The following is a 23,075-nucleotide window of genomic DNA, read 5'->3' as shown; positions in this document are numbered from 1 at the left end:
CTATCGTGTCTATACAGTAGCACCTGTTTATTTATCTAAGACCCACTACATTCGTACATTTTGCAACAACCCTTTTGGAATCACCATGTATAAGTTTAGGAATCTCCCAACGGAGTAAGTTTCGTCGTTTTCTCCATTGTAAAAAAATACAATACACTTCAAGTTCGAACGACTGTAAATATACAAACGAGTCGACATTCTGCACGAAATTTCGCACACGTTCATCGAACGATAGTGTCGTCTTGAAAAAAATCAAACGACTAATAGCTCCAATTCTTATCGAACGACAAAATTCATCGAGCCCTTTTGGAATCACCCTGTATAAGTTTAGGAATCTCCCGACGGAATCCTTTCGACTTTTATTGTGTAAACCGCCGATAAATATGGCCACTTGGCCGGGTAATCACGACCTACACGACACGACGCCGTAATAACGACGCGAGTTCTATTAATTCATCGTGCGACATTGCAACACGACATGTAGGCCGTTGGTTAAGTCCCGCGAACCACGTACGGTTCAATAGCCGTTCCTCGGTTGAGTTACAAAAATTAACACCTATGTCGTACACGGATTGCGGCATTGAGTTAAGACCGCGGTATGAATTATAGGGTAAGGACATTATCGACCGACGCGTGTATAAATTAAACAGAAATTCAGAATTCATTAAGGGGGGGGTTCCCACTTTGCCGCCTGGAAAAACAGGTAATTCTTGCGAGGTAAAGAAAAATAATAGGGAAATGTGTGCAATTTAACGATTTATCATCGATTTATTTTCATTCCGACGATACGGATTAATGTGTGGAGAATTTTGAAACGAATGTTGCATCGGTTATCGCTCGTCAAGGATTGAATATAATAATTTGTTACACTGGTGTAACAAAGTGACTGTTTGGTAAATTTGAGACGAAATGTGTGGACAGATTTTCATTCGGAATGAATGTAATTATTGCTGGTAGTGTGAAACGAAGAAGATAAAAGAAGATTCTACAGTTAAGAGTGTTTTGAGGTCAAGTATTAATTTGAAAGAAAAGAAACTTTCGATTGTACCGAGTTGATTTTAGTGCGATGGAGAGACGTGTTATTTAGGTGTAGTAAAAATTTCAAAACGATGGCTTGGATATTTTTTGAAATATTTGTTACGTCATCTCGAAGAAACACGTTTTGTGAAATCGCGTTTTAAGTTTCGAGTGAAATGTTTTGTCAGATGTTTATATTTATTTGATGTACTGCAGGTAATTTAAAAGAAAAATTAAACTTTGCTTGGAAAGATATACTTTTCGTATAATTATATTGCAATTAGGAAAGTAATTACGATCCGTATAATAATTATGCATAATGATTGTAAGTTTCACGGATAATGTTGAACGGTGACATTCTACAACTTAGAGGTGTGCGCAGAAATTTCATTTATTTAATTTCATTTTTCAGAAAATTGTTAAAAAATATAAAACTACTTGCACAACAATGAGAATAATTTGTAAAGCTTATGGATGAGTTTAGATGTGACGAAAAAATAAATCAGAATTTCAGGAAACGTTTCAAATTTCGATATTTCAAATAACTAACATTGAAATGGATCGTCGTTCTTTAAGAAGAATTAATTTAATATTCATTAAGGTAGACGAATATAAAAGTATGCGTATCGTTTCGCTATAATACTTTTGTTCGTTACTGTATTTAATTGGAGATGAACGGTGGGAAAATTTCATTCCATCAACAGAGACGCTTGAGTTAATTTTTATTCATAAATAAGAACGAAACTTTCATTCGTATTATTGTAATTTTACAAGAATATAATCTTATTTTAATAAAGATCCGTTAATTAAATACAGAGAGTCCACCAGAAACGCAACACCTAATTATTTTATTTGTTACACAAGATGCGAAAGAAATCCCTCAACAATGAAACTATTTTATAGATTTTATTCTCAAATCTATTTTTCTCGGAAAAATTCAACCGAGATATTATTCTACGTTCGTATTCTTAATAAATTTTACATTCGATAAAATATTGCGAATATTGCGGAGTACACGCAATAAAAGATTCGTTTTAAAAGAATTTTTAATTCGATACGAAGAGAGACGTGTGGTTTCGTTAAAAAAAAAATATCAATGACCTTAATCATTCCGAAGAGAAAGGACTTTTGGTAGAAATCAACTTTTGCTTACACGTTCTGTGAAAGCATTCCGAGTCTGCAGCATTCGTCTCTTCGTGTCGTGAACGACAAAGAAAATAAATAGGCGTTCTGTTCTGTTGCGCCACCCTGTATACTATTAATTACTCATAAATGAACTGAATATATAGAACCGAATTACGTAAAAAAAAATTATTTAGTGTAAGCATAACGATAAAGCGACGATTATGTCATTTTCCTTCATTACAGATGCAGTTTCGCAGCCGCCTTGGCCTGCAAATACGACAGTAGTATACATCAGCTGGTCTTGATATCCGGCGGTGGTCCGACGCCTTTGGCGGCGCCCAGTGCCGAAAGCACCGGTCACTATTGTCTCAGAGCGATCCTGGCGCCTTTTTTAATGTGCGGTCTTCACAGAGACATATTATATTCCGCGAGGGGTCGTCAACACCCTTACTGCGGTCCTGAGCCACCAGAACAATGGCCCTCGCACATGAAACACGTTTTGGATGGCATGGTTTGGCCGGAAGGAGACTACGTATTCCATAGAAGGATATGCACGCCGACGCTTCTCGTGCATGGCCTAAGGGACAACAAAGTGTCGCTCGTGCAGGAATGTCAAATGGAAAGGGTACGTTTTCCGATACTCCTCTCGCTACTACCGGACATATTGAAACTTAGTTCGGATAATTACTTCGGATTGGAAAACTATCGTGATTTAATGTTCTACGCTGAAATCATTTTTGGAATCAATTTTAATAATACGAAATGTGCCTGGATTGTTCGCAATTATAAGAGATATTTCGAAACCTAAAATTTCCCAGAACGGGTTTGTTCAGGTTTATAATAATCTTTGTATATTTATCGAATCTTTTACCGTTGATATTAATCTTTGTCATTGTGTTCAATATTTCAGACCATGTTGAAAGCTTTCCTGGAAGCGATTCCAGTCGCTGGCCATACTCCCATGACTGATTGCCCGGAGCAAGTGAATCACATGATACACTGTTTTATAGACTTGTGGAAAAACAAGAAATGGTAGCGGTGAAATAGCTAGATACGTATGTTCACTTAATGGATACTTTGTGGTACATGTGTCGCTACTATAATAAGATTATATTTGAATCGAGTTCTTTTTACGGGTATTTGACTCATTGTACATGTTAGAGAAAAAATATGGTGCCTTGTGCTTAATTTGCCGCGGCGAATTTAATGCATCCACACAAAAATTAGAATCTATTGTACATAATCTAGATTCTACTGGTGAAAATTCGTTTGTATAGACACTATTTTATACAACTGTAATGACATAACCAATTTTTTATAATTATTTTTTTTACGAACTTTTTATCCAATACCGTGTAACGGAAAAGTAATTATAAGTCGTTCACATTTGTAAAGAAATTGTATAAGTCTGCATGATAACTGTGCCAAAACATGTACACGATTGTTAAGATGTTTGTTCAAATTTACCCAGCCTGAACAAAGGTTTGTTTGTAAATTAAGATGTAAAATACAATGTAGAGGCTATGTAGTAACTATGTAGTAGCGTATAAGTTATACCAAAGATGATTTATACAATGTTATTTTATGTATTTTAGCGGAGTATAACTTATTCGTTTACAATAAAATTGTGTACAGATACTTGAATCCTTCATAATTATATTTATAAGTCTTATTTTATGTAATCCTGTCAGCCATTTAATCAGTCGTTATGCGTGTTTTGTTCAGATTTTTAATATCAACGATTCATGAGTAATTTTTGATTGAGTGGATTTTCCGGAGACTTCATCCATTCCTTCTTCAGTATTTGTTTTAATTGACTTAACCTTAGCGTGGGATTTTGTTCTTTAATGATGGGCATCATTTTTTCCTCGAAACTGGCATATGCAGCTTTTACACGTTTCTCTGGATGACGATCGATTTCAGGATCCTTTGAACTAAAATGAAAATATCATCATAGGAATCCAACAAATTTATTTATTATCTTTTACCTTTCTTTGTGTAAGAATAATCCATTACATTCTCAAAATTACTATATTAATACTACCTACCTTAAAAGAGATAAGGCTTCATCTATACCATGTGCTGTTTCACCTTCGATTGTTAATCTATTTAAATTCTCCTCTATCGGTTTTTCTTCCTCTTTTCTATTCATTGCAACCTGATTACGCTTTTCAGTTGCAATCACAATTTCAGCCCTTGTAATTTTTGCCACAGACTGTTTACCACCCACTTTTATAGTTGCCATTTCCTTCTCAAGCAAAGCTTTCACTTCTGCTTTCTTTTCTAATTGCTGTTGGCGTTTCTTTTCTTGTTCCTCCTGTAAAATGTATAGAAATTGATAAAACCCAATGAAACAGTTAAACAGATCGATTGGAAGTTTATAAACGTTATTTAAATATTAATTCGTACCTGTTTTTGCTTCTTCTTCAGCACTTGTTTATCGTCATCGTGCCAGGCCTTTTCTTCAGCTTCCATAGCTTTCTTTGTATTTTCAGCTTCCTTTGCCGCTGCCTTTCTCGCTCTGGCAGCGACGGCTTTACTATTTTCACCAACGAATTTCTTCGGCATATTGATCTAGATTTTATCATAGCTAATATATAAATTACAAATTTGTTTGCAATAAGTTTTCTTATAGTCTGTTTACTTATAACCACTCAAACAAATTACAATCGTGTCTGCAATACATTAATCGATCGATTCAATATTACGCGGGAGTAAATATTTCACTAGGCATTTGTTGGCAGTACTGCTACACGTGCGCAGATGTACCAGTCAGCTCGAATAGTTGAGGTTAAATAATTATCGGAATACTTTTCCATTAAAGGCACTGAATCGTAAGTATAGTGCAAGTGATGTATAAATAATCAATGACGTGGTACTGTGGAAGTACATGTCTACGTAAACAAATTTTGCAACATTTAACGAATACTCGCAAAATGTCAAAACAGGGATCGAAAAAAGCTGGAAAAGCTCAAAAAACGGCGGTAAAGGAGGTTAGTAAATAGTTTAAAACGTAGCTTACCGATTCCGATTGCGAAGATCAAAATTTTAAGCGTGATCGAAATTTGATCACCTATTAAGAAAATAATATGACATTTTCTGTGATACACCTTCCACTTATACTTAATGCTGCTAGATGTCGCTTGCGAATACACGAATGGCAACATTATATTTATAACTCACTAGATGCTTTTTCTAACGGTCGATTCTTTTTCAAATCAGATGTACTTCGTTTTTGCATAATCACGAATAGAAACGTAATAGACACATTAATGGTATTTCGTATAAAGCATTTATCACCATTATCGAATATTTATTTCTCATAAAACCACGAGAAACGTATAATACTTAAATTTATATCGTACGTTACGTTTCAATATTTTCTTTACAAGTGGATGAATTTTAGCAGGAAACTAAGGGACCCGTAGGTCTAGATAAAAACGGTAATGTTACTATAAAAGTACAAGCAAAACCTGGAGCAAAACATAATAACATAACGGGTAATTTTACGTCAGAATTTCTCGAATGAACTTAGAAAATGAAAAATTTGATTTCCTGTACGTAAAAATAAATTTCTTTATAGATATATCTGACGATGCAGTGGGCGTAGCAATATCCGCACCTCCGGTCGAGGGTGAAGCAAACACGGAACTCGTAAAATATTTAGCTTCCGTATTAGGGACAAGAAAATCCGACGTATCGTTAGATAGAGTTAGTTTAATATCACTATTTTACAACTGAATCTAATGTTTCGTTTAAATTACTTTCATTACGAAATCATCTTTTATAGGGTTCCAAAAGCCGACAAAAAGTTGTTCTAGTATCTGGCACCACGGTAGAGAAGGTTTTGGAAAAATTGAAAGGAGAAATGGGAACTTAAAAATAACAGCGTTCAATTCATTAACGCACTTTAATCTTTTATTGTCATAATAGCTATCTTTTATGTATATATATATAAAATGTTTTACTCTCTTCCACTTGAGTCATATTTACTGTACATAAATATGGCAATTGTGATAACATAATATGTTCAATTAATTTATACAATAAAAAAGTATCTTTATACATTTGTTACGTTGTAAAACTAATTTCTTAGTAACAGCATTAATTTCAGCTATTAAATATACGCTAGAAGAAATTCGTCAACGAGTTCGAACTGTATCTCGATAGATACCGAATTTCTTCCACGTGCATTACTTTTTACGCTAAGAAACGGGATTACCATATTATTTAGTTCATAATATAACATTTACAAAGTATCAACGAGTTTGGGATAAAATACTTGATCTTTAACCACTAAATGCAAGCTTCTTTTCTAAAGGAAAATTTTTATATTTCTTGTGTTTCGTGAGAAAAAGCGTCCTCTTCAAATCGCAGTAAAAACTGCATAGAAGAACCATTTAAAGAATAGAATGTATTTAAGGAAATAATGTCTTTGATCGTCGTTTGTGAGTACTTTTTTCTTGGTTACTTTTTTTTCTTCTTTTTTTGTTTCGTTCAAGAAAGATATGAATACGTCGGTTCCTTTAGTTCGAATTTCGTTTTGAGAAATGGAAACACGTTTAGTTGAATTTAATTTTCGAACAAGCATTGTTATAAGCGTATTAATACTTTCAAAGGCTCGGAGTTTCCTCTTCTTCTGTTTCTTTTTTTTTTTTCTTTTTTTGTTTCGTATAAGAAAGATATAAATACGTCGGTTCGTTTAGTTCGAATTTCGTTTTGAGAAATGGAAACACGTCGGTTCGTTTAGTTGGATTTAATTTTCGAACAAGCATTGTTATAAGCGTATTAATACTTTCAAAGGCTCGGAGTTTCTTTTTTTTTCTCTTTTTCTTTTTTTCTTTTCTTTTTTCATTTTTCGCACAAATTGTTGCGCGTAACTTCGAAACGATTTCCATCGAGAAATTTATACCCGCATATCGAGGACGTCGGTGAAAGTTAATTAAACGTTCACTCTTGTATTTCGAAAGCTTTGTCGTCCAACCACGGTCGAAATATTGGCAACGTTGACGGATAATGTGCTCCTCTTTTCGACGGCGCGGTTCCAGCTGGAGCACCTTCCTGTCTCAGAGGATAAGTAGCTAGTACAATTGGTATTTGCAGCTTGATCTCCTTATCCAAGCTCTTTGGACTTATTACAAACTGTAACAAAGTAAGGTGTATACATTTAATTTTGCAATACAACGAGCAATCATATTGCAAAAATAAATCAGTTACGTGGAGTTGTTTCAGTTTAAGAGTCGCAAGACTTCGTTCGAAGAAATACAAATATTTTTACAAACGTACGTCTACGAACAAACAATTTCACAAATATTCTCCTAGTTGACTACGACAGTTTCTACAATATGTATAAAATAGAAATTGTATCTAAATTGATTCTGTATGACAAATCGTTTAACCATCTCGTTAACTATCAAAGTGCATAGTAAACCCGTAATTCTTACTCCCTACAAAAAAATTCATACTTTACAGGCTACATCGTGATCAATGCAAGACAAAAAAGTACAATTATACACAGTCAAAAAAAAAAAATATTCACGGTTTAAATCCTTCTCCGATCGCGTTAATTGTTGAACGTAAAAATGTATAAACTGCGTTCTCCGTGCCGGTCGTTCGTATCGCGAAACGTTCGTGAGAAAAAGTTATAAATGCACCGAATAACCAAATTGGTACGCACACGCGTGGATCCGCCATGCTCGATTTAAGATTAATTGGCTCGTAAACGCGTTTGAAAGTTTCCGTTAATTACGCTTGAAAGCTCTCGCGCTACCGCCAGTTTTCTCCGAATGCGCGCTCTTAACGAATAGCACTCGCGTAATTAAGAGATAAAAGAAACTCCGTGTTTCCCTCGGGCAGCCCCGAGCATTTCACGATGGAAGTTGGAGCAAGGAGAGAGTGTGCACCGCCATTAGTCAAGCCACGCGCAATCGTAATTATTACAATAACGCCTTAAATACCGCTTTTACTCACGTAAACGTGATAAAGAACGTTGATGAGGTGGCACCCTCGCAGATTGGTAGGCGGTAACGGTGGAACATACATTTGCTCGTTCAACCATTCCTCGCCTTCGCCAGGACGGATTTTCCCTCTGGAAACACTTGCCAACTCTCGCGTCTCGCTCGCGAGCACTTTACCTCGACACAGGTACTGAATTGTTTCGGTCAAGGATGCTTTAGTCGATTTCATCGTCACCTGTTGAATCATTTCAATCCTGGATGTACAGTCTGTCCCGTAAGAACGTGTCGGCGACATCTTCGAAACTTAACGTCCACTCAAGCGGAGACCGTGATAAGCTAAACGTATACTATCGAACACGTGTTGGCTGAGTATCTTTGAAATTCGTTTCTATTGTTGACGAGAACTGATCCGAGATCAGCGTTGCATTTTCAATTCTCCTGTGTAGTCCAAGAAAGGACCAAATATGAGTTTTTGCAAGTGCTGCGAAATATTGTACTTGCACGAGTTATCAAAGTTTGGTAAGATGTGGGTAGATAGGTACATGGAAACGAGAAATGTTCTCTTTGATATTCGTTTCTATCGTTGACGAGAACTGATCCGAGATGAACGTTGCATTTTCAATTCTCCTGTGTAGTCCAAGAAAGGACCAAATATGAGTTTTTGCAAGTGCTGCGAAATATTGTACTTGCACGAGTTATCAAAGTTTGGTAAGATGTGGGTAGATAGGTACATGGAAACGAGAAATGTTCTCTTTGATATTCGTTTCTATCGTTGACGAGAACTGATCCGAGATCAGCGTTGCATTTTCAATTCTCCTGTGTAGTCCAAGAAAGGACCAAATATGAGTTTTTGCAAGTGCTGCGAAATATTGTACTTGCACGAGTTATCAAAGTTTGGTAAGATGTGGGTAGATAGGTACATGGAAACGAGAAATGTTCTCTTTGATATTCGTTTCTATCGTTGACGAGAACTGATCCGAGATCAGCGTTGCATTTTCAATTTTCTTATGTAGCCCAAGAAAGGACCAAATATGACCAATATTTCTTACGTCCGAAACGTCGATAGAAATTCGTTCAAACAAATTCCCAACACCAACTTCTCTTCCTTCCTATCAAACGAGGCATTGATCAAAGTTTTTGCAAGTACTATGAAATATTGTACTTGCACGAGTTATCAAAGTTTGGTAAGATGTGGGTAGATAGGTACAAGGAAACGAAAAGTGTCGATGATTTTCTAAATTGTTGTTCGAAGCGAACAATAAGATTGATAACCGAGTGCTAATAAGAGTTGACGATCGGCCAATGGGCAATTAAAACGAAGAACGATTAATATGGGGATTGTTCTTCTGATTTTTGAGAAGAGCAGGAAATGGCATAATTTCTTACCAGTTCACGTATCAACGCCATTTGTCGTTCTCGTTTTTTGTATTTTTTTCATCAAAGAAAATCTTCTTTTCCTATTTCCTAATATTTTTGTATTTATATTACTAATATTGCGTTTCGTAGATATCTTAAAAGAAAGTTTTTATCGAAGCATTGAATCTTTCGCTAATTTCTATTATCCAGATATTTTATTTTACTTAATAGGACTGAACAACATCATCTTATTGACTCATCTAACGAGAAACTTTCCATTCTTTTCTCTGCAATTAGAACAATTACTAAACGATTATTATCGACTTGTCTCAATATCGTCGGAGGCTATTCAATAGTCTCGTATTCTCGAGAAATGCCTTTCTAATTTTCATCCAATCGAATCTTTCTTACGTCCGAAACATCGATAGAAATTCGTTAAAACGAATTTCCAACACCAACTTCTCTTCCTTCCTATCAAACGAAACTGATCACACCCTCGTACGATTGTAAAAACGATACCAATCGAAAGAACAAGAAAAACGATTCTGTTAATTTTGAAATTACTTCTCTCCAAATTGAGCAAAAGTTAAAGTTCGCTCGAATCGCATTAGAAGTCGTTCCTCAAGTATCGCAGTACTCTTGATAAAAAAAATGGTCGATTTCCAACTCGAAACAATTAGCAAGAAATAACGAACGTGTACGTACACACGTGGACACTCTACGCTCGATTGATCGGTACGTAAAGGTATTCGAAAGTTTGTAATAATTACGCTCGGAAGGTCGTCTTGGAATTAGAAGAATATTTCTATCGACGACAACTTGTTCCACGCTCGGTTCGAGCCGAAGGAACGCGCTCACGTTTTGAAAGATACGCGACAGTATCGTATTATGCTGACCCTATTTCCACGTTAGAAATTCTTTTGGTTAACCATGGAATCGAAACGCGATACGTACCTTGCTCCGATTGCTGACGGTCGCTGAAATACCAATAGTCTCTCCGGGTACATATCCGCCTCGGTCGAGGCTCACCCTGCAGAAGACAGGTCCTCCGGAGACACAAGAGACACCGACACGTTGTTCGATTTCTTGCCTCGCGGGTTGCTGTTAAACAATTTATCCGCGTATAAGAACCGTAACGAATTCCAAACCTAATATAAGCGCTAGATTTTTATCCGATCGCGTTTCGTTATTCAATTTCTCTTTTATGAAACACAATTACGAGGAATCAGTTCGTTCGAGGGTTCACGACTTGGATTCCTCGATTTTTCATATACTTGTGGTTACAACAAAAGTCAATTTGAAAGCATATTTCCTTCGATTAATAATATCTTCATTTCTTGCTTACGCAAGGCAAATTTAGTTCAGAGATCACCTGTTGTCAAATATTTTTCATTATACAAGTGCGTATGTCATTGTACAGTTTTATTTTGTTTAAACCGCCTATACACCGTAGGGGTGAACGTAATAATTTTGATTTCTCACGACTTGTCGTTTTACTAATTTTCACGCGTGATATCGCTCGAACGATCTTGCAATTACTTTTGATTCGTTCTGTAATTTAATGTTACAGATCCTAATCGTAGATCCAAGAAATATTCTTTCGGATTTCAAAATTCGATTTCTTATTCGTTTCGATCGTCAAATATCTCACGTTGCATACCACCGTGATGAATTCTAATTTCAATACCACTTTCGGAAGCACTGTAAATATTTATCACGAAAGATTACTCCACTAACGCATGCAAATTTATTATACGAAAAAGGTCATCGATCTCGCAATGTACGGGAATAAATATCCCACCCCTCGGAATTTGATTTATTAATTAATCTCGTGCTGCGAACGTTCAATATTACTAATTAATTGAACGAAATTGCAATGTTCCGTGATAATCTCCGTGTATTAACACTTACGATAGAAATTTAATGAAACTCTCGCGTGCGATGTATTATTATTCTTTTTTTTTTTTCCCTTTTTTTTGCATTCCGTGCTACTTCGAGTTTAATTTATTTCTATACCGTACGGGAGATCAATACATAGGATATCGCTTAGAAACCTGCCGATTATGCAACGCAAGGCGTGTGCAATGAATGTGACTGTACAGTTGAATCAACAATGCGGTCGCGATCGGTGCTGAATGTCACGTGCCTACGTAACAATTATCTTATATTACACGTTATCGTATTATGCGAATGCACATATACATATCCGTTCTGTCTTCTAATCGGGAACAGTCTACCCACAACACACGGTGTACCTGCGTAAACAGATGTGACTTCCTTGAAATGTCACAGAACCGATCCCAAAGCAAAATATTTTGCAGTTTGTAAACAAGCTCGTGGTGGAAAAAACATATATTGCACAGCGTGTTGTGCAGAATTGCAAACGTACGGAGAGACCCCAACGAGAATAAAATAATAATTTCTTGTATCTTCTGTGTGCTTCCTACCTTTTCGTAACGATGTTGAAACCACGTTCTTTATTAATTCAACGATTCGATCGTTCCGATGGTCCCTCTTCGGGGACAGAAAGTTACGCAAGCGAATAATTTCGAAGTATCGAAGTTGGTAGTTTCGAAACTTTAGAAGACCATCCCCTGAGAAGAAAAGAACATCTCTGCGTTCGAGATTAGTGGTAAGTTTTCTGAAAGTCCCCTTTCAGAAAATATAATACACCGATAGAGACAATGCAGAATTAATACAGAGAAGAATAGAACGATATTATAAATTAATTTCTCGAGTAGAATTTTTTCTAAAAGTCCTCTTCTAGAAAATATAATGCACCCATAGAGATAATGTAGAATTAATACAGAGAAGAATAGAACGATATTATAAATTAATTTCTCGAGTAGAATTTTTTCTAAAAGTCCTCTTCTAGAAAATATAATGCACCCATAGAGATAATGTAGAATTAATACAGAGAAGAATAGAACGATATTATAAATTAATTTCTCGAGTAGAATTTTTTCTAAAAGTCCTCTTCTAGAAAATATAATGCACCCATAGAGACAATGCAGAATTAATACAGAGAAGAATGAAAGGGTATTATAAATTAATTTCTCGAGTAGAATTTTTTCTAAAAATCCTCTTCTAGAAAATATAATATACCCATAGAGATAATGTAGAATTAATACAGAGAAGAATGAAACGATATAATAGATTAATTTCTCGATTAGAATTTTTTCTAAAAGTCTTTTTCTAGAAAGTATAACATACTATATCAATAGAGACAATTCAGAATTAATACAGAGAAGAATTAAACGATATTATAAATTATTTTCTAGATTAGAATTTTTTAAAATTATTCAATTATTAACGGTGTCTTTGCCTACAATATTCGTAGACAATTATCGAAATAGACAATTAATGATACTTTTAAATTAATTTACCCTTTCCTTGTTTAACTTCAAAGATATTAAGGCTATACAAACAGGTGTAGGTCAACGTCGATAGTTTTGGTATTACACTGTGCTTGTTTTCATCGCCATTATCGTCCTCAATTCTCAATTTTCCAATGATTCAACTCACCATCATTATCCCAAAACTGATAAATACCACTGATCAACGATGACTTCGTATAATCGTTAAATCCGATTAAACTTAAATCGTCGAATCCGATTAAATTAAAATAATCGAGTTCAACGGAGAAATATCCTAATGGTTAAATATTAAAACTTATTTCAAGAGACAATTCCAATTTTAGTATTTGGAGAAATAACGATTTCAGTTTTTCTTTACCTCGTTTAAAATACTTTCCTAAGGAGGTTGAAGATAACGCCAGAGAACGATGGAGGAACGCAAAAACAAAAAAAAAAAAAAGAAAAACAAAAAAAGTTAATTGTAATCCCCATGGAAGAAGCGAGAAAACAGCGTGACTGTGGTCATGGGTCGCGATGGCTTTCTATGCAGGTCGCTGACCACTATCCAGAACTCGATTATGTTAAAACGCCTCGGGGGATTCCCTTAATCGACAGCAAGAAAGAAAGCGTGCGCGTGAAGTGTGTTTTTCACGGCACCCTAATCACCGTATCCGATTTCCTCGTTAAACGGTTCGCGAAATGCGCGAAATCATTACAAACAACCGTTTCCATCACGGTGCAATTGCTTTGTGCGTTACTGCGTTAACTTCTGTGTAATTTGAATGACCGTTTAAACGATAAACACGGTGTGTTTTCGTGTCGTTGCCCTCGTGCAACGCTCGAGGTCTAACGTATTAATTTGAAATTCCGAATGCGCGGCGCCAATGCGCAACGTCGATGCGCGACGCCAATGCGCGGCGCATCGTTTCGAATAAATGAATTCTCCCTCTCTGCTACGTATATTCGTTACGCGAAGATAGAAAATTAAAGGGGTCGAAGATCGAAGGGCAAATTGAATCGTTGCCATGTTTAACGTAATCGCGACACCGGTAAAATCAACCGAGCGATGTTATTTTATGATTCGGAACTTTGTTGCTGCGGCGCGCGTCGGGGATTCACCTAATTGCACGTTTGGGGTGAAATGCGTAATGTTGAACAACGATTCGAAGCGAGCACATTACGTAGCACCTGGAAAATAGTGGTGCACACAACACGGCCAATTTATGAACATTGTAAACGTAAATCACAATGTTGCCGAATAGGGATACAGTTTCCCAACTGTGCTCGTATATTCCGGAAATAACGAAAATCGATGGAAAATTTAACAAACGATCTTTTTTCAACACGAGAGTGAAACGATGAAAATCTTTTTGAAAAATTTGTATGTTTTCTTTGACTAGATTCTGTTTTTGATACGAAATTAGAAGAAAGAAAAAAGAACGTTTTGCATCTTTTCTTCATTTTTTGTGTTAATAATCTACGTTGATTGATATTACAGTTGCGGAGGTAAAATTTTGTTCCCTTTTTTGAGTTTCTCAATGCGTTAATCATTTATACGAATTTCGGAAAAATTGTAGTTCGATTCGAAGTATTCCGATTTTGCGAAATGTTGCCTGTTATGTTTAGTATAAAATTGAAAAATGGCACCGATCGACGCGAGTCAAATTTTTCAAATGAAACAAAAATCGTTCGTTACGACTTTAAGATATGCTTATCATTGAACATCCGCTTCGTAACTTTTCTAACAATAAGTAACTCGCTACGTTGATGATTCATATATTTGAACACAACTTCGTGCACGACTCTTTTCATTACTTTATACATCAGACCAACATTTTTACCGAAGAGCGGTCATGAAAATTAAATTATTCTTTTACTCAACACATTTATGGTGTATTCAACCTCTCCTCCCCGTATTATCTCGAATTTCACGGTTAGTTCGTTTCATACTTTCCGCGTATATCGAACAGTATAAATACTATACATTGCAGGAAAAGAAAGATTCCGAGTCAAAGATAATGTACACTCGACCCTCTTACGACACGGTACAAAATATATATTAATAAATAACACGTTGCAAAAATTGTCCCAAAGTCATTCCTTTTTTTTTTTTGTGAAAACGAAACACGATTTTTTAAGAGTGTATAAACATTTTATTAAATTATATATTCTCCATTTTGGAAAACGAAACGACTTTCCGAACAACCCGATACAATACATAATAGGTTGTTCGATAAGTTTTGTCGTTGACGAAGCTCGGTAGCACGACTGAATGAACTTCAACGATCCTCGTACAACACGAATATTTTCATGGTGATAAGCTTCCAACGGAACGGATTACGTGTTGTAGAAGGGTCGAGTGTAACAAGATCGACGAAAAGAATACGAGCGATATTCGCTACTCAACGTAACCATCAATTCCTACCAAGTGCGATCTTTCTTTCTCCCTAGACTACATTCGGTGTCTTCGTTACGAAAGCCAATGAAAGTCAAAGAGACTCGTAGTTACTCCTTTACGAGGAGATAAATCGAAGAAAACTTTATTCCAAACACACGCACACACACACAGACAGACACAAACACGTATATCCAAGTAGAAAATATGCACTTACGAGGATACAAGCAGTACCCAGAACCACGTAACTCGAGGACTCGATGTACCTATATACCGTTGTAACACGAGTAACGATATTTTACGTTTTCACGATCGATAAATCGACTAGGAATCGCACACGGTCCGATTACCCATCCGTTGATCGAACAAAGAGTAATAACGATGAGAAACTAAGTGTCCGTACGCGAAAGAAAAATTCCAACTTCCTGGTGAGACGACTTTGCGCCGCGCGAACATCGTTAACGATGAGAATGGTACGGTCGGGCACAGCTTTTCCGGGGAGATCCTTATCGAAACCGTACGGTCGCTTGGTAATATAAAAGGACGTATAAATATGAAACGCGATATCATCCATAATGTAAGGGAACTTACCGCCAGGATCGGCGGCTCTAAATTCAGATCGATGGGGTTCATCACGATGAAGACCTGCTGATTCTTGTGCGTGAGGCCGCCGGGCTCGCGAAGCGCAGCCTTGCAATAATATTGTACCCAGCCGTGTTTGCCCAAGAAAGTAGACGGCAGGCCCAGGGGCAGGCCTAATTTGAATGGAAAGCTGTGGATCCCCGGCGACAGCAGCGACGGTCCCTCTCCTGGACGGTGGTGGTCGTCGAACGATGAACAGAGAACGAGGAAGAACAGTTTTGACATTATTATGCGCCGCGCGAGCCGCAGGTGCGGCGGGACGAGTTTTGTGTGAAAAAAATATTTCTACAATGATGGCGGGGCACACGGGCTTCGAAGAATGCGCATCGTTAACGCGTACACTGCTCGATGGTAAAATGGTGACTGTGTTCAGGGGTGGTTACGGGAACGGAGGGAAGAATCGCTCGATCGGACTACTGGGCAGAATTCGATATTGGTTCATTGGGTCGGTAAACGATCACGCGCCGGGGTGTTTACGTTATTAATATTTAGAAAAAAAGGCGATTCGGTGATCTTTTTTAACGGTGGTTTACCGATAATTAGAAATCTGGATTTTGAGTATCGGTTAGTGTTGGAATGATTTCTTCGTTCTTTGTAAATGGAAATTAATCGGTTTGTCACGCGTTGGGATGTTTACGTTATTAATATCCAGAAAGAAAGGCGATTTGGTGATCTTTTTCAATGGTGGTTAACGTTAATTAGAAATCTGGATTTTGAGTATCGGTTTGTCACGCGTTGGGATGTTTACGTTATTAATATCCAGAAAGAAAGGTGATTTGATTATCTTCTTCAACGGTGGTTAACCGATAATTAGAAATCTGGATTTTGAGTATCGGTTAGTGTTGGAATGATTTCTTCGTTCTTCGTAATTGAAAATTAATCGGTTTGTCACGCGTCGGGATGTTTACGTTATTAATATTTAGAAAAAAAGGCGATTCGGTGATCTTTTTTAACGGTGGTTTACCGATAATTAAAAATCTGGATTTTGAGTATCGGTTTGTCACGCGTTGGGATGTTTACGTTATTAATATTTAGAAAGAAAGGTGATTCGATTATCTTTTTCAACGATGGTTAACCGATAATTAGAAATCTGGATTTTGAGTATCGTTTACTGTTGGAATGATTTCATCGTTCTTCGTAATTGGAAATTAATCGGTACGAGATATTATTCGTGTTCGAATTTTGTTTGCATCGACGAAAGAATATTGCGAGAAAGTTTAATGTAAACAATACCGATTGCTAGCGATAGGAATTTGACTCGATTTGATTGTGTGTACGGAAATTTTGGCGGTTGAATGTTCTTGAACTTTTTTCGAAAATTGTAACGGATGTACGAACCAGATATCCAAGCATTTTGTTGCAAATAGCGCGAGAATGAATGGTTACGCAATTGTTGCGAATCTGGAGTATTATTTATCCAAGAGATGAGGAGCCTTTGGTCGTTCAAGGTATTCGGTGCATCCTTCTTGCATATTTTATCAATTGTGTACTATTATTATTATTGTTGTTATCATTATGACAGCACGTTTAAAAATATATAGACCAATAGAGTACGAAAAATATTATTTAATATTCTTTTTTAAAATAGAGTAAGTATACGGTTATACATTCCAGTAATTTAGAAAGCTTACCAAAACGTGAAACAGTATTTACATAATTTTTGCAACGATATGCCCATCGCTTTTTTTATTCGTAGCCTATACAAATATTGGTATTCTTGGGATTAATTTTCTTATAGTTTCTATTGTAACATTAACCCTATTTTTTTGGAATACAATCTACCGAATTTTCACAATCTTTGCGATTAAAAATGCTGCTGTAAAATTTAACTTCGTGCATCCAAGTGGATCGTGAACGATACATTCTCAAACTAATTGTATTTTAATTGATTAAAATTGGAAACCAATTCTATTATTTCCTGGTTCCGTCTTTTCTCTACAAATATAATAGATTGTTCAATAAGTTTTATCGAACGACATAACTTATTGAGTAACCTAGTACTATACTGTTCGATAAGTTTTATCAAACTAGTAGATAGTAGATAAATGTATATTTCGGTAGAAAACGTAGGTTAATACTAATGAAAAGACACTAATTTATATTTAAGTAGGTAATTCCTTATAATTTTGGTAAATATTCGTAAGTCGACGGACAATTCATATAATTTGTTTCTCGATAGAAAACGTAAATCAATACTAATAAAAAAACACTAATTTATATTTGAGTAGGTAACTCTATAATTTTGGTAAACATTCGTAAATCGACTGACAATTCATATAATTTGTTTCTTGATAGAAAACGTAAATCAATACTAATAAAAAAACACTAATTTATATTTGAGTAGGTAACTCTATAATTTTGGTAAATATTCGTAAGTCGACTGACAATTCATATAATTTGTTTCTCGATAGAAAACGTAAATCAATACTAATAAAAAAACACTAATTTATATTTGAGTAGGTAACTCTATAATTTTGGTAAATATTCGTAAATCGACTGACAATTCATATAATTTTTTTCTTGATAGAAAACGTAAATCAATACTAATAAAAAAACACTAATTTATATTTGAGTAGGTAACTCTATAATTTTGGTAAATATTCGTAAATCGACTGACAATTCATATAATTTGTTTCTCGATAGAAAACGTAAATCAATACTAATAAAAAAACACTAATTTATATTTGAGTAGGTAACTCTATAATTTTGGTAAATATTCGTAAATCGACTGACAATTCGTGTAATTTGATTCTCGATAGAAAACGTAAATCAATACTGATGAAAAGACACTAATTTATATTTAAGTAGGTAATTCTTTATAATTTTGGTAAACTTTATCGTGCACGAAGTGCATGACCTTATGTGGTATCCGCAAAAGCGACCTTCCAATGCCAAAGATTCCCCATTCCTTGCTCAAACTCTTCAAGGATACTCACACATACGTGCACACGTAGAATAAATATTCATAATTAAATTACTCAATAATATAAAGCATCCTTGAAGAGGATTAACGTCGCTTTCAATATGTATAGAACCGTGCTAATGTCTTTTCTATTTCAAATTATCGAATGAAATATTCGAAGTGAAAATTTTACTGGAAGTGAATTGTACTTCGATGGCATAGTTTATAATTAGTATGTTTAATCAACGAGTGCACATTGCGCGTAATCTGTTTAACATTCGATTGACATATCGAATAAAGAATGTAATCGTACGTTGATTAATTAATAAGATAATCGTGTTCGGTAATTACATTCTCTTCGATTGTTTATTATTCATTCGTAATTATTGATTCGGTAATCATTAATGTGATCATGTTTCATTCAATTCTGTTATCCAGGTCATCGAATGTTTCTTTCCTTTTAACTTTAATATTCGGTTAAGTAACCGCCGCCTATAATTTGGCAAAGTTATTAAATAAAAAAAAAAAAACATATTGGTATCGAGTGAATGAAATTCTGTAACAGAATTCGGAATGTATTCTTTGAATTCGTGTAACAAGGTTGTCTTGTAAAATCTATGTAAAATGAATTTATTTATTAAGGTGTCTCTCAAGGTAGATTTATCATTCAAGCCTTATTATCTGAACTGTATGTATTGTGGGCAGTTTACTCTTAACGGCTTCATTAAATATACCGTAATGCAATTTCTTTTCATTACCTGGTTCCCCCAGTAATCTCATACGAAAATCTATGTAGTTTTCCTTGTCGTAGACCCTCTCTGCGCGTTGACTACGTACGCGGACCACTCCTTCGCCGATTACATGAAAATGCAATCCTGAAACGCTGCGACATACGAAACGTATCATGAAGTTAACATCCCGACGGTAACCAGTTGCTTTAACATTCTAGAATTCACGACTACTTTCATTGAACAAACTAAATCAATTTAACGAGCACGAAATTTATGGTTAACTTACAAACAACAGTTAGAACAACATGCATAATATATTATCGAATAGACATATACTATATTTGACCACTTTGTTTATTATTATTGTTATTGTATGCGTGAGTGATAAATTTGAGTGCTTGTATTGTGAGTGATAAATTTGAGTGTTTGTATTGTGAGTAATAAATTTGAGTGCTTGTATTGTGAGTGATAAATTTGAGTGTTTGTATTGTGAGTGATAAATTTGAGTGTTTGTATTGTGAGTGATAAATTTGAATACTTGTATTGTGAGTGATAAATTTGAGTGTTTGTATTGTGAGTGATAAATTTGAGTGCTTGTATTGTGAGTGATAAATTTGAGTGTTTGTATTGTGAGTGATAAATTTGAGTGTTTGTATTGTGAGTGATAAATTTGAATACTTGTATTGTGAGTGATAAATTTGAGTGTTTGTATTGTGAGTGATAAATTTGAGTGCTTGTATTGTGAGTGATAAATTTGAGTGTTTGTATTGTGAGTGATAAATTTGAGTGTTTGTATTGTGAGTGATAAATTTGAGTACTTGCATTATGGGTGATAAATTTGAGTGCTTGTATTGTGAATGATAAATTTGAGTACTTGTATTGTGAGTGATAAATTTGAGTGCCTGTATTATGAGTGATAAATTTGAGTGCTTGTATTGTGAGTGATAAATTTGAGTGCTCGTATTATGAGTGATAAATTTGAGTACTTGTGTTGTGAGTAATAAATTTGAGTGAAAAGAGAAGGCTAATTGAATTCTGCCAATTGTTTTCGATACCTTTAATTTAATATTATGTGGTTGCATTTAAAAATGATCATTTCCGTGTAATAAATATTGAAATTGAAATTTCAGTATGGGTTTTGCATAATAGAAACATTATTTTTTCTATGGGTTGAGTTTTATTCGGGTTTCAAATTTAAAATAGATTTGCGATATTAAAACCAAAAGCATGTTTGATTCATTTGAAAAATGTAATTCGATGCATCTTACAGACAAAATGCAAACAGATTCGCTCTTAAGTCGTAAATCTCGAAAATATTTATAAATGCTCATTTCATAAGGAGCACAACTTGTCCTATACTCCAAATGCATTATACAATGACAAATTGAGACATATTTTTATAAATTATATACTTTTACCAGTTACTATTTATGACATAATGTAAATGTATTCGTTAACAACTTGTTTTACGTTTTTACCAAATGTGACAACTAAATAAATGTATCGAATAAAATGGTTAAAAATGAAAATAAAAAAATAATAGATATAAATTTATCAGACCAGAAGTTCATCAAACTACAAAATAAGTTATAATAATCAATGAGAAAAATGCAATCAACAATTAACTAGAAGAACTATGAATTTTTATGAAAAGAGTTAAAATATAAGACCGATAAAAGAAACAAAAATTATCTTAATCTCATTTTTATGTAATACAGAAATGTTATGAAAAATCAAATTTCGTGCATAAGCACAATCGTTTGCAATAAATGGTGATGGAAGGATTTATGATGCTCGTGTAATATGAATTTTTATATTAAATTCAAGGGTTTTGACACCCTTGAGATTACTACATCAAATTAACATTGAAGAATGATGTTAATGATGTAATTATATAGCAGTAAAGGTTTATAAACGTTAACGACTAATTAATTCTGTGAGCATATGTACATTCGTTTCAGTGACTTCGATTGAATAACAGTAATGCCATCTTTACAATCGTACCTACATCATCAGCGTATGACACACGAGATATTAAAAGCTAAGAATGATCTGTGTTTATTGCTAGCATTATTTATGTAATTCCTGTATTATCCTTTTTCGTTCGTCTTTTAATTTATAAAAGTTATCCGCCAATAGTAAACACAGACCAATTACGATTCGAGTGAATCTAACGAAATGTAATTATTTTACGTAATCCACGCACTTTCACACGCTTTCGAATACTCGCAAGCATCAAGAATATTCAAACACGTAAATACGTTAATTTGCGAATTATTCGTTTCGAATTCACGCGTTGTTAATAGTCGTGTAATATTCGATCTTTACCGATGTTCCATTCCGTCGATATTTGAAAAATCATAACAGAGTATCCGTAATAATCGGACAAACGATCATTCCCTACAAGACGAATGCAATTTCTCGCGCAGAGTTTCATCGTTCACCTCGTTATTTGTATCGTTAGTTTTACGTATAGTACCGTAAAAATATTCAAAGTGCCATAGAAATCTAGTGTCATCGGTTTCCGCGCGACTTGTTGCATACTTACTAAGCCTCATCGTCCAACTCGATGAGCACACGGCCGGACAAAAAGTGGCCGGGAAAGTACAACAGATTCGTGTTGTCGAAAAGTATTAAAAACTTGCTCAACTTTCGCGTCATGGTTTCGCGTGTCACGACTGTTCACGAACAGCGGCAAGGATGACGGTTCGCGCTCACGTTGGAACGGCTTCGCGGTAACTGATTATGCACCGAGTCGCGATCACGAAATTTTTTCCATCGGGGACTGCACGCATGTCAGTGAGAATCACTGGCACACACTGGATCGCGCCAGCAGCACGCCCATAACCTTGCACACGCAACGTTTCTCTCTTTGTAACGTCGCGGGAATCTCACTCGGCCAGGCAGGCTTTTCTCGATCGAGCGATTGCGTCGCTCAGCACTCTCATTTTCCGGCACTTCGCGAGCGATTTTCGAGGGCCTGGTCAGTGCAAGACGCGAACTTCGACGAGCGGACGAAGAAACGTTGATAACGACGCTTTTACACTATTATCCGTCAAACTTTCAGCCGCAGGCTAAAGGAGCCCGTCTCTTCCTGCCCATTCTTGGAGCTGTGTTCACTTTCGCTCCCCTACCTCAGTCGCGTTTCCACCTCCAGCCGACGTAGTTACCTGCTTTCCTCTCCCAACCAATGGAGAACCGCTTCCAGTTTCTCGTGCACCCAGTCCGGATTAGATCCTCCCGGTTTGGTCGTGACGCTGCCGCCTTTTTACGTGGACTGTACATGCGGTCGATGAATAAAGTCGATAAGGTTCGTCTGGCACGGTGCATCGTGGATCGTTTCTCATAACTGGGGCCAGATGCACTCAGCCGATAAGGTTGTTCGATGCGCGAATTCACTGGAAGCCAACTGGCCAATGAAAACTAGCCGGTACTTTCCGCTTGTATAATACACGGTCATTAAAGCGTATATTGGGACATTCACGCGGTATCCGACGCGTGTATGGAAGATTTTGCGAGATCGTTTAATGACTGAATTCGCTCGTTTTAATGACCACGGGCCCGTGTTGATAACTGCCACCTCGTTCGGTGCTC

The 23,075-nt window shown here is 35.8% G+C and overlaps 4 protein-coding genes across 10 annotated transcripts in view; 2 read left to right on the top strand and 2 right to left on the bottom strand.

The window, feature by feature from the left end:
- LOC143150869 (uncharacterized) overlaps window positions 1-3,780 on the top strand; it is a 19,552-nt gene extending 15,772 nt beyond the window's left edge. For 2 of the 3 annotated variants that reach the window (XM_076319408.1, XM_076319407.1), the window contains exon 3: window positions 2,386-2,965. In XM_076319408.1, the coding sequence (XP_076175523.1) occupies window positions 2,386-2,950 (565 nt within the window). In that variant the 3' untranslated portion in view covers window positions 2,951-2,965. Of the gene's footprint in view, window positions 1-2,385; window positions 2,966-3,052 lie in introns of those variants that run through there. The other variant, XM_076319409.1, reaches the window with a different exon arrangement.
- LOC143150871 (coiled-coil domain-containing protein 124) lies at window positions 1,723-5,281 on the bottom strand. 2 transcript variants are annotated; one of them, XM_076319413.1, is made up of 4 exons: window positions 5,165-5,281; window positions 4,552-4,732; window positions 4,191-4,459; window positions 1,723-4,076 (listed from the first exon to the last, which is right to left on the bottom strand). In XM_076319413.1, the coding sequence occupies exons 2-4, from the start codon at window positions 4,708-4,710 to the stop codon at window positions 3,878-3,880; spliced, it is 627 nt and encodes a 208-aa protein (XP_076175528.1). In that variant the 5' UTR covers window positions 4,711-4,732; window positions 5,165-5,281; the 3' UTR covers window positions 1,723-3,877. The 2 variants fall into 2 exon arrangements, with proteins under 2 accessions (XP_076175528.1, XP_076175529.1); XM_076319414.1 differs by having other exon boundaries at window positions 4,552-4,716.
- Window positions 4,897-6,207, top strand: LOC143150872 (UPF0235 protein C15orf40 homolog). Of its 2 annotated transcripts, none has more exons than XM_076319417.1 (4): window positions 4,897-5,135; window positions 5,552-5,642; window positions 5,726-5,853; window positions 5,933-6,207. In XM_076319417.1, the coding sequence occupies exons 1-4, from the start codon at window positions 5,010-5,012 to the stop codon at window positions 6,020-6,022; spliced, it is 435 nt and encodes a 144-aa protein (XP_076175532.1). In that variant the 5' UTR covers window positions 4,897-5,009; the 3' UTR covers window positions 6,023-6,207. The 2 variants fall into 2 exon arrangements, with proteins under 2 accessions (XP_076175532.1, XP_076175531.1); XM_076319416.1 differs by having other exon boundaries at window positions 5,549-5,642.
- On the bottom strand, window positions 6,040-23,075 carry Vdup1 (arrestin family protein Vdup1). Of its 3 annotated transcripts, none has more exons than XM_076319412.1 (6): window positions 22,652-23,075; window positions 19,509-19,633; window positions 15,798-16,015; window positions 10,410-10,556; window positions 8,113-8,334; window positions 6,040-7,284 (listed from the first exon to the last, which is right to left on the bottom strand). In XM_076319412.1, exons 2-6 carry the CDS (start codon window positions 19,528-19,530, stop codon window positions 7,093-7,095), a joined length of 801 nt encoding a protein of 266 aa, XP_076175527.1. In that variant the 5' UTR covers window positions 19,531-19,633; window positions 22,652-23,075; the 3' UTR covers window positions 6,040-7,092. The 3 variants fall into 3 exon arrangements, with proteins under 3 accessions (XP_076175527.1, XP_076175525.1, XP_076175526.1); XM_076319410.1 differs by lacking the exon at window positions 22,652-23,075 and adding an exon at window positions 22,030-22,595; XM_076319411.1 differs by lacking the exons at window positions 10,410-10,556; window positions 22,652-23,075 and adding an exon at window positions 22,030-22,595.

The sequence above is a fragment of the Ptiloglossa arizonensis genome, chromosome 9 (assembly GCF_051014685.1).
Source record: "Ptiloglossa arizonensis isolate GNS036 chromosome 9, iyPtiAriz1_principal, whole genome shotgun sequence".
Taxonomy (NCBI): Eukaryota; Metazoa; Arthropoda; class Insecta; order Hymenoptera; family Colletidae; genus Ptiloglossa; species Ptiloglossa arizonensis.
This window is presented reverse-complemented; position numbering and strand designations above follow the sequence as displayed.

Bases quoted from the DNA above. Each gene is read 5' to 3' on its own strand.
- LOC143150871 (XM_076319413.1), bottom strand. From the start codon at position 4,710: ATGCCGAAGAAATTCGTTGGTGAAAATAGTAAAGCCGTCGCTGCCAGA. The intron at 4,460-4,551 runs GTACGAATTAAT...TACATTTTACAG, and splicing joins TGAAGAAGAAGCAAAAACAG to GAGGAACAAGAAAAGAAACG. The intron at 4,077-4,190 runs GTAGGTAGTATT...TTTTCATTTTAG, and splicing joins GAAGCCTTATCTCTTTTAAG to TTCAAAGGATCCTGAAATCG.
- LOC143150872 (XM_076319416.1), top strand. From the start codon at position 5,010: ATGACGTGGTACTGTGGAAGTACATGTCTACGTAAACAAATTTTGCAA. The intron at 5,643-5,725 runs GTAATTTTACGT...ATTTCTTTATAG, and splicing joins AAAACATAATAACATAACGG to ATATATCTGACGATGCAGTG. The intron at 5,854-5,932 runs GTTAGTTTAATA...CATCTTTTATAG, and splicing joins CCGACGTATCGTTAGATAGA to GGTTCCAAAAGCCGACAAAA.
- Vdup1 (XM_076319410.1), bottom strand. From the start codon at position 22,142: ATGACGCGAAAGTTGAGCAAGTTTTTAATACTTTTCGACAACACGAAT. The intron at 19,634-22,029 runs GTAAGTATGCAA...CGTATGTCGCAG, and splicing joins GAGTTGGACGATGAGGCTTA to CGTTTCAGGATTGCATTTTC. The intron at 8,335-10,409 runs GTACGTATCGCG...ATGATTCAACAG, and splicing joins CCGTCAGCAATCGGAGCAAG to GTGACGATGAAATCGACTAA.